The sequence below is a fragment of the Diabrotica virgifera genome, chromosome 9 (assembly GCF_917563875.1).
Source record: "Diabrotica virgifera virgifera chromosome 9, PGI_DIABVI_V3a".
NCBI classification, from domain to species: Eukaryota; Metazoa; Arthropoda; class Insecta; order Coleoptera; family Chrysomelidae; genus Diabrotica; species Diabrotica virgifera.
This window is the reverse complement of record NC_065451.1, coordinates 202,094,950-202,106,524: the sequence shown is the minus strand read 5'-3', so window position 1 is coordinate 202,106,524 and position 11,575 is coordinate 202,094,950. Positions and strand designations below refer to the sequence as shown.

Genomic DNA, 11,575 nt, shown 5'->3' with positions numbered 1-11,575 from the left:
CATCCAGGCTTAAGAGGCTACATCAGCACGTCATCAAAACGGAAATCGCGTTCCAAGATTGCAGCTTTAATTTTGAATATTTTGTTGAGATATTTGGCGCACATAGTCGTAATTTAGTAACGAATGGCGGTTTCAGAGTCCAATTTGAGAAATATGTTAGTATAAAGTCGATTCCTAGTAAAATCATACCTACAATACGGCACTAACAAAACACCAAACAATTACCAACAATACAGAGATACATGAAATTACATCAATTCTAAGGTAAGAAATATTAAATGAGAATATTGGACAAGCTTTCAAAGAAATGGAACACGATTTGTATGAAGCGCAAAGAAAAGTTTGGAAAATATTAAAAAGCAGGAAGAAACTCATTAACGAAGATAGAAGATTAAATAAAATAGAAGTAGAACAATGGACCGCCTATATAGAAGAACTATACCGGGTGGTGAATTGGAAAGCGGGCCATAGGAAACTCAATGTAAAATTCTAAACTGTTGAATTCCCTAATTATTTTACATCAAAAGTCATAAGAAACTATTTGTAGAGAATTGAAATCTGTATTGAAAAAAACTGTTAATAGTGTTCTACGTACAATAATTATTCAAAATTTTGTAAAAATATAATATAATTTTCAGAGTCATACGCCAAAGTTAGGCCACACACAATACAATAATGTGTATAAGGTTGCATTTGTTGACAATGAATTTATTATATTAACAGTTTGAACCATAGAGTTATACAGTTATATATTAGCATAGAGAGAGTGTCATTCAGAGCGAAGTGACGACACCATCTTTTTTATTTAGATTAGTGCTGTTTCACTCTTACGCATAGTAAAGCTGCTACAGTTGTCCTCCTCTTCCGTGCCTATATTCACACTGAATGTAATCATAGATTTTCGATACAATGTGTTAGAAAGAGATGCCGCAAACCAGTCCATGAGATCTTGTCGTCAGGAAGCGCGGAAGGTACGCTCCCTCTATGTTAATATATACCTCTATGGTTTGAACTGTTAATTTTTTTTATTTATTTTATCATATATTGTTTAAAACACAATAAAGTTGATGAGATTCCCTTAGTTAAGGAGAAAGTATTAATAATAAAGATATTTTCTTCAGTCAATAATGTGCTCACTGTCAGTTAAATAGTAACGTGTGGCCCAACATGCCCACACATACCTACTGCGGTAAATACATTATATTTTTCAAAATTTTGGAATGTGTTTAAATCGTAGAACAATTGTAACTTCTGTTTTTAATACAGATTTCAATCCTCTACAAATAACTTATCATGACTTTTGATGTAACATAATTAGGGAAGCAGGAATTCAACAGTTTAGAATTTTACATCGAGTTTCCTATGGCCCGTTTTCCGATTCACCATAGGCGTAACCAGGATGATCCTAAGGGGAGGGTTACAACTACCTAAAAGGGGGGGGTTACAACTACTGGACGGTCTCTGAGGGCTATGGTGTTAAGCGTATAGAGCTCAAAGTACATCCCAATGGTTATAACCCCCAAACCCCCCCTGGTTACGCCTATGCGATTCACCACCCTGTATAAGGAAGGTACTATAATATCTGAAGAGAAAGAAACAGGAAATGAAAACGAATCCAACATAGACATAGAACTAGAAATCACAAAAGAAGAAAAAACGGAAAAGCCCAGGACCCGATGGGATACCAAATGAAGTAGAAATCAACTCGGCAATCAGGCAAGGGGATAGCTTGAACCCATTGCTTTTTAATTTAGTAATGGACAAAATCATAGAAAACATTACAAGTACTGGAAAAAAATGTAAAATGGCAGAAAAACAAATAAAAATCCTTTGTTATGCTGACGACGCAATCGCGAATGGCACAAACTTTCAATACAGTGGCGAAGAACTACAGCATGAAAATACTAACAGCTAAGACAAACTCCCTGTTAGTTCAAGGGAACCCATAAGATGCAAATTAGTAATTAACAACGAACTAATTGAACAATTCTCGAGATTCGAATATCTGGCAGTCGAAATATGTAGTTATGGAGATGTTAAAGAGAGCGTCCGAAAGCAAGCAAATAAAGCCAATTACGTCTCAAGATGTCATCTGGAGAAATAAAAATATGAGGCTGGAAGGGAAAATACGCATATATAAATCATGTATAAGACCGATCATGACGTACGTGACAGAAACAAGAAGTGACACAGCAGAAACCAAGAGGATATTGAGATCATCAGAAATGAGAACGTTAAGATCAATAACTGTGAAAACACTGAGAGACAGAATATCGAACGACAGAATAAGAGATATCTGTAACATAAACGACATAGTACGGTGGGGAAGACAGAGAAGACGAGATTGGAATCAGCATGTGACGAGAATGGACAGCGAGAGAATAGCCCGTATAGCCAGAGATTCGAAGACAAAAGGCAAGAGACCAATAGGAAGGCCCTTTAAAAGGTGGTGAGATAGCTGACAGTCAACATCACAGCTACGAATAGGATCAAAATCGGTTAAGAACAGGCCAAGAGGCCTAATATAAGAAGTAGAGAGAAATTAGGTTCCTAGACGTGACTGGAAATTACTACACAACCAAACATACCTGCTCATTTATTTATTTATTTATTTATAAAAATCCAAACAGGTCCTAAAACCTTTTTACATGGACAGTTATAATCATAAACTTTATATAACAAATATAACTAATATATACAGTCATTAGCACAACTATTGATAGGCAGATGTAGAAGACTTTAACACAAAAACAGCTAGACTAATGATATCTATTATCCATCTACTAGTTTAAAGTGCTCTTGCACTATATGTCTATAGCAACCAACTGACATTGTAAAATCAATGTTTTTTACTAAATTTATATTGTTCGCTAGTTTCAACATGGCCTCTAGAGGAGAGCAAACAGATGTTCTTATTTTTCCAAACAACAACTGATATCTCGTTGCTTTTCGAGGAACATTAAATGGTATCCGCATTCGTAAATCAATTGTACCTGAAATATTATTAATTATTTTATATAAAATCATTGCCATTACAAATTTGCGCCTACTAGTCAAAGACAAAACTTCAAATTCTTCCCTTAGCATGGTTGATCTTATGGTTCCATAATCAGGCCATCGATGATGTTTTTTGAAATACAAATAACGAAGAAACTTATTCTGAACTTTTTCTAGTGCCTCTAAATGTACTTGAGGTTGTTGTCCCCAAATAATGGAACCAAATTCTAATATTGGTCTAACTAAAGTATTATATAATATTTTTATACCCTTAATACTAGTAAAATCACAAGTTTGTCGACATATAAAACCCAGCATACGGTTCGCTCGTTTTGCAGCTTTACCAATATGTGTAGCAAATGACAGTTGATTATTATAAATCAAACCCAAATCCTTGACCTCACTGGTCCTTTTTAAAACATTCAGTCCTATTAAATAATCAAATACTATTGGTTCTCTTTTACGGGTAATAGACATAACGTAGCACTTATTTATATTGAATTTGATCTTATTATTGTCACCCCATAATAAAATGTTCTCAATATCCCTTTGAATCATTACGCAATCCCTAACAGTTTGAATTATTTTGAATAACTTCTGCAAATAATAAGTAATCTGAATACTGGATGACGTTTGCTAAATCATTTATAAACATTAAGAACAAAAGTGGTCCAAGATTAGACCCTTGTGGTACTCCCGAGTTAGCCTTAAATTTACCAGAAGTATTTCCATTGTGTTTTACAACAAAACTCCTATTCTGCAAATAACTTTTAAATAACTTTATTAGATTATCAGATAAGCCAAAATTACATAACTTTCTTAAAAGAACATCGTGTTTTACTTTATCAAAGGCTTTTTCGAAATCCGTATACACTACATCCAATTGCAATTGTTTTTCTAACGCATTGTTTGCAGACTCGGTGAATGAAATAAAACTTGTGTTTATCGAGCTACCCGACATAAAACCATGTTGATGATCATTAATACTATTTTTGACGTGATTATATACATGAGCATGCAATATTTGTTAGAAAATTTTTGATGGAGCACACATAATAGCGACTCCTCTATAATTTTCAATATCTCTTTTGTTACCCGCCTTAAATATTGGAGTAATTGAAGATAGTTTCCATTTTTCTGGAAATTTTGAATAAGTTATTATTAGAGTAAAAATATGTAATAATGGTAACTTTAACCACTCTTGGCATGCCTTTAAAATATACGGGGGGATGCCATCTATACCGGCAGCTTTCTTTGGTTTCAGCTTTTTGACTGCATTATCATAATCTACGCTTGTTATTGATGGTAAATTCAAAACATTGTTATTACTAATAATATTTGTAAAATTAGTGTTATAGCTAGAAATGTCGGTAGAATAAACAGATTCAAAATATTTCGCAAACTCATTAGCAGTATCACTCTGATTTATTTCTTTACCCCCAAAATAAAATATTTCTGTTTGATTAGACTTAGAATTCTTATTATTAATGAAATTCCAGAAATTGTTAAACTCATTTTCTATATTTTCCTCAATTTTCCGTATATATTTCCTGTGCTCTATGTTAATTAATGATTTCAGTTTTTTTCTGGTCTCTATAAATTGATTGTTAAAATAAATTGAAACATGTCTTAACTTTCTAAAATTATTTTTTTGTTTGAGCAACTTTTTGATATCAGGCGTAAACCATTTCGGAAAATTAGAATAATTCTTGTAAATATTATATTGTGGTACAGATCCTTCAAATATATTAAGTACTTTTGAGTAAAAGATATCTAGAGCTTTATCTACCTCTATTTCCTCTGTTACAGCTTCCCACGTCATATTTCTCATCAAATCACACATCAAATCAAAATTTGCTTTTTTAAAATTAAATCTATTACCAACTAACTTATCTGTTTGTCTAAAACTTGATACTGTAAATGAAAGTTGAATTTCCAGAGATGGATGTAATCTATCTTCCTTTACTAACGGTAACTGCTCTTGACATACCTTACAACTATTTATATTATCTGCAGATGCTACTACTTGATATAAAGTTTTGCCCTGCCAGTTTTTTACATTGTTATAAAGCAAAAATGAATTAAAATTTAAAAACTCAATCATACTTTTAAACTTAGCACTTCCATTAGTAAAATCTAGATTTTCGGTTCCTTTAATTTCTGCAATATTGAAGTCGCCAAAAATAAACGTGTTATTAATATCAGTAATACGTGTTTGTAACAATTCGAAGCAATTCGCATAGTCATGTAATTTACAATCTGGTGGAATATACACTCCAATTAATTTTATACTTAATTTGCTATTAATTTTTAAATCCGCAACCAAAATTTCAAAAGATAAACAATGTTGTGTTACTTTTAAAATCTTATGCTCCTTGTTTATTACCATTAATACTCCTCCTCCCTTAGTTTTGCCAGAAATCTCCTGGTTTCTGTCAGATCTCAATAAGTTAAATACATTTATATCAATTAGTTCTCCATCAACCATATCCTCCCGAAGCCATGTTTCTACAGCTACTACTACATCATAATTACCTTCCAAGCAATTTTTATAGAATTCCGCAGTTTTCGTGTTCAGTCCCCTACAATTCTGAAGGTTTATGTGAATCCCTGTCATGAATTGAGTTGTCCCCTGATATCAAATCCTAATCATATATTTATTATTTAATATATTTTTTTTTACACCTATTTTATTTCTACTATACCGTAGTAAATTCTTTTCATAAATTTTTGACAAACCAAATAACTTAAAACAATAATTGAAATAATTTAAAACATCCAGTTTTTCTATAAGTAACTCATTAACAACATCAATATTTTTATCCTCTTATACACTACAAACCAAAATCAACGAATTTAAGTTCCGAATTAATATATCTAAATTACTATCAACAAAAACTTATCAGTCACTAATATACACATTACAGAAACTTTGAGTATAAAGTAGCCCACACACGTTAATTGTCAAGATCCGATTCGCAAGTAATCACTTTAATTTCATCATTCTTCTTTATAAATACTCTACCATCGTAACTCCATGCCTCAGTCTTCCCGAACTTACTCCTTGCCTTCTTCAATAATGAATACCTATGTTTCGTTAGATCTTCATTCACAAATATTTTTGTTTCTCTTAATTGTTTTCTAGCACTTAGAATTTCATTTTCCTTCAAATAAGAACTAAAGTCTACCACCACTGTTCTCGATTTATTAGTTTGCAAGTTTAATTTACCTTGTCTGTATAAATTAGAAATTTCGCTGGAATTGCATTTTATTTTCAATGTGTTGTTTATAATATTTATGACAACGGACATCAAATTTTCATTATTAGTTTCATTAATGCCATCAAAACGCAGGGTCCTTTTCTTTTGAAGTGCCTCTATGTCATCAATTGTTTTTGCTATGTTGCTAATTTCTGTTGTGTGTGTTTCTATGTTTGTTTTCATATTTAATATTTGTTGTGATACATCATTAAGTGTATCCTGAACTGCATCAAATTTTTTCTCCAAATCATCAAATTTTTTCTCCAAATTATCTAAATTCTGGTCCAGTTTTGTCATAAACTTTTGACATACTTTTGATATTATGACTTCTAAACTGTTTTCGTCCAAAGAAGCACCACTTGATAAGATTCCGCTTCTAGTTTTTGTTGCCATTATACGTGTATGGATCCCTTTAGCAGTTATTAATTTAATATTCACCAATACACTGTATTACTGTAATTGCTCAAATTTCTCTATTAATTAGTATATTTCTAACTTACTTGGACCTTCAGTAAGTACTGCAACATCAGTTGTCACCACTCAACAAAGATGAGAACTTTATTACTGAAACGAATTACTACTTATTTTAAAAATTTCGGGAGCACTCATATACACGACTATTCACAACGAGTGACCATGACCATATACTCATAGCCAATATATTATTAATAGATAAATATAAATAACATAAGACACAAATAACATAAACCTTACGCCAATTAATAATTATTTATTTACACCATTATAATGTATTGATAACAAATGAGAAAATTATTTATTATACAAAATAAAAATATTTTTTAGAAATAAATTTCATAAAATTTGCTGAGTTTAGTATACACTCCCACTATTTCCAATTATTTCTCTTTTTTAATGAAAGATTATGTTGATTTGAGCAGGTAGGAATTTTTGTGTTGTGTTTCCTATTCCGAATGTGTCAAAATGAATCTCGGCTGAGCAAATTCAGTATAATATGTGGAAATTACTCTATAATATCATAAATATTATGTATATTTTGAGGAGAAGGCCCTCGAGTCACACTATATCAAATGCTTGCTGTATATCAGCTGCTGTATATCAAAGAATGCTGATAAACAGATTTGTTTCCCTTCTAGGCTCTCTTTTATTCTGTTGACTAATCTGTTGTATGGTTCAGTAACCACACTGTTCTATGGTTGAGTGATTTGGGCGAAAATTTAAAAACATGTTCCTTTACTGACCGGTTTTACAAGTATGAGGTTTTGCTCTAGTGGGGTTCTCAAATGTTTTTTCAAATAACTTGTAGTAAAAAACCGTTTTAAGCAAGTTTCACACCTGTATGGTTTTTCTCCAGTGTGTGTTCTCAAATGCTTGTGTGTGACCAACCTAACGATTCAACTGCCCGCCTATGCCGATGATATATTATCAATAGAACATCAACAGGAGCACAGGAAACATACGCAGAGTTAAAAACACAAACAAAAGGGCTAGGTCACAGAGAAAAGCAAAAATAATGATACAGACGAGAAGAAATATAGTCCGACAAAACATTATAAGTACAAGAAGATGACATTGAAACGGTTGGAAAGTTTACATACCGAGTAGAAATATATGCCAACGGATCAGAAATCAGAAGATGGAGAAATACGTAAGAGAATAATGCAGGCAAACAGAGTCCATTTTGCCCTCTCCCATATATTTCGGCATAAAAGTTTTCTTCTTCTTCCTCTTTATAAGCAATTCTGCTGGTTCATTGGCGGATTGATACCTCTATGGAAGGTTGTCACTCAAATCTTTTGCGCGGTCGGCCGATACTTCTACCGATTGGTGATTTATCTCGTGCTATTTTGACCACAAGTGTCTCCCCCATTCTAGTTATGTGGTTGTTCCATTATTTTTTCTATTCAGTGTCCATTCGTTTATACACTGTACGTTACATTGTCTTCTGATATCTTCACTCATCTTTTGATGTCTCAGTGTATTTCCTGAGCAGTTCCTGAGAAGAGCAGCCACAGACAAACAAGGTGGAGGCAAAAAATAAGGGAAGACAAGGCTCAATTTAGACTGTAGTGCCGTAGAAGAAGAAAAGAAGAATAGGCCAAGTACACTGCCTTGAGGTACTCCGGATTTTATTTGGATGTAGCTGGATAGGATCCCTTCGTATTTAACTTGGAAGTATCTGTCAGACAAACACGATTTAAGAATTTTATTTTATTTATTTATTTAATCAGTTAAGCCCATTCGTACCTTTCGGTGTTGGGCTGTTTACAACTAGTTCAATATCTACATTTCAATACATTTTAATAATTATACAAAACTTTTATTTTAACAATACAATTTTAATAAATATAAATTACTTATTTGACCCATTTTTCTGTCCATATGTTTTAATCTTGTGGTGCTTCTTTGATACTTCTTTTCCATGCTGTTCTATTTTGAGCCAATTGTTTTGCCATACTCCATTGCAGTCCTCTCTTCTCTGCTTCTTGTCTAACTTGTTCTTCCCATCTCATTCTTGGGCGACCTACTTTATTTTTCCCTTGTACTCTGACTTCATATACTTTTTTCGTTATTCTTGTGTCGTTTAGTCTGTGGATGTGGCCCAACCATCCTAACTGTCGTTCCCCTATAATTGTCTCTATGGGTTTTATCTTTAGAGCTTGAGTTATTGTGTCGTTTCTTATTTTGTCTCTTCGTGTGACCCCTTCTATTTTTCTCAAGAATCTCATCTCTGTAGCTTTGATTTTTCTTTTGTTGTTCTTTGTTAGCGTCCACGACTCACTCCCATAGACGATTGATGGTCGAACCACTTTTTGGTACACTTGTGTTTTGACTTCTTTGGGTACCTCTTTCTTTCCAAAGAACGTATTTCTTAATGTATTATAAATTGTCCCTGCTTTTCCTATTTTATTGTTTATTTCTTTGTCTATTTTACCATCTTCTTCAATAATTGTACCTAAGTAGTTGTAGCTGTTTACTTGTTCCAAAACTTGTCCTTCTACCTTAATTTTTATCACTTTTTTTGTAGTTGCCATAACCATTGTTTTACTTTTATCTGTGTTTATTTCCATGTTCATTTTTCTTAGTTCTTTTATATAAGTGTTTATTATTTGTTGCAGTTTCTCTTCCGTGTCAGCTAACAATACTATATCATCTGCAAATAGTAATTCTTGTATTTGCACATTGTTCATTTTCCATTTTCCCAATATCATGTCTTTAGATTTCTCCTTGCATTGCTTTATTGCGTCATCTAGTACCATTGAGAAAAGTAATGGACTTAGTACACAGCCTTGTTTTAGTCCTATCTTTGCCTGGAATTCATCAGATTCTTGATTGTGAGTCCTTATTTTTATTTTATTATTTTTATATAAGGCTTTAATTATTTCTATCATATCCTTTTCTATTCCATTTTTCTTTAAACATTTCCATATATCTTCCCTTCTTATTCTATCAAAAGCTTTTTTCAGATCAATAAAGCATATGTGTATCTCTTTGCCTTTCATCAATAGTTTTTCTCCTATTTGTCTCAATATGAATATCAGATCTTGGGTACTCCTTCCTTTTCTGAAGCCATGCTGGGATTCTTCTAGTTTTATTTCTAGTTTTTCCCTTAGCCTTTTTTCAATTATTCTATTGAATATTTTGGCAGGAACGCTTGTCAATGTAATACCCCTATAATTTTCGCAATTTCTTGCGTCTCCTTTCTTAAACAGTGGTACTATTATATCTGTTTTCCAATCAGATGGTATTTCCTTTGCTGTGATTATTTCATTTAGTAGTTCTCGGAATTTTTCTTTTGAATTTTCACTCATGTACTTTAACATTTCAGCTGTGATTTCATCTTGGCCTGGAGATCTTCCCAATTTTAATTTGTCAATGGCTTCTGCAATTTCCTCTTTTGTTATTTGCTGCATTTCCTCTGTATTTTCGATCATGTCTTCCTCTCTTTCGTGTTGATATTGTTTCCATTCTGTTAGTTCTTCAAAGTACTGCTTCCATCTTTGCATTATTTCTCTTTCTGTAGTTAATATATTTCTTTCTTTATCTCTTATGTTTCTTAATCTATGTGTTTTCTTTTGTCTTAGCTGTTTCAATGTATCATAGAACAATTTTTGGTTATTAAAATAGTTTTCATTCATTTTGTGTCCAAAATCTTCCCAAGACTTCTTTTTTGCCGTTTTAATTTCTTGTTTAATGTCGTTTCTGGCCATTTTATATTTTTCGAAATCGTCCTCCGATTTGGTTTTTAGATACATTTTCCATACTTTTTTCTTTTCTTTCACTTTGCGTTGTATTTCCGCTGTCCACCATTTACTTTTCTTCGAATATATGTTTGTGATTTTAGTTGTTCCGCATACTTCTTTTGCTGTTTTCAATATGATTTCCTTAAATTGCTTCCATTTATTTTCTATTCCTGTGTTAATTGCCTTTATAGTCTCGAACTGTTTGGTTAACTTCTTCTGGTATTCCTCTTTACTATCTATTTCTCTTAATTTGTAGCTTTTTATTTTTTCTTTAGTTATCTTCTTTCTTTTTTCTGTTGTGTTATGTGTGTACACCCTTAGTTCCATTATAAGCAAGTAATGGTCACTGCTTATTTCAGCCTCTCTTTTTACCTTTACGTCTTTTATCATCTTTAGGTCTTTTCTTTTTATTAGGAAATAGTCTATTATGGATTTTTCTTTTCTCGATGAGATTTCTCTAGTATATTTGTGTATGTCTTTGTGCGTAAATTTTGAATTCGTTATAACCATATCATTTGCTATACATAGATCTATGATTCTGTTTCCGTTATCATTTTTCATTTCTTCTCCATGTTGCCCTAAGTATCGTTCAATCCCTTTATTGTCTCTTCCCACCCTACCATTTAGGTCTCCCATTAATATAATGTTTTCTCCTTCGTTGTCCATCTCTGCTTGTAATATTTCAAAGAATTCATCTTTTTCCTCTTTTTTGGCATTATCATTTGGCCCATATGCTACGATTATGCTGGTTATATTTGTATTATCTAGTTTTACTTCCACTACCAATAATCTTTCGTTTATATATCTTTCACCTATTATGTTATTTGTCTTTTCTGTTTTTACTATTAGGCCTACACCTCCCGCGCCCCATTCTTTTAAGTCAACTCCTGACCAATATAAGCGGTAATCATCATTTAGATCTACTATTCCTCTACCTTTCTTTTTTATTTCAGTTACTCCCAAGTAGTCTATATTTTGTAGTTTCATCTCTTCAATTATTTCCTCTTCTTTACCGTTAATACCTCGCACGTTCCATGTAGCCATTTTTATGATTTCCTTTTCATTTTCCTTATGTTCCGTATTTTTATATATCTC

At 32.4% G+C, this 11,575-nt stretch overlaps 1 protein-coding gene across 1 annotated transcript; it reads right to left on the bottom strand.

Annotated features, from left to right (window-relative positions):
* Nucleotides 1-4,024: 4,024 nt before the first annotated feature.
* Nucleotides 4,025-5,614, bottom strand: LOC126891610 (uncharacterized). Its single transcript, XM_050660792.1, has 2 exons — nucleotides 4,240-5,614; nucleotides 4,025-4,134 (listed from the first exon to the last, which is right to left on the bottom strand). The coding sequence occupies exons 1-2, from the start codon at nucleotides 5,612-5,614 to the stop codon at nucleotides 4,025-4,027; spliced, it is 1,485 nt and encodes a 494-aa protein (XP_050516749.1).
* Between the last annotated feature and the right edge of the window lie 5,961 nt (nucleotides 5,615-11,575).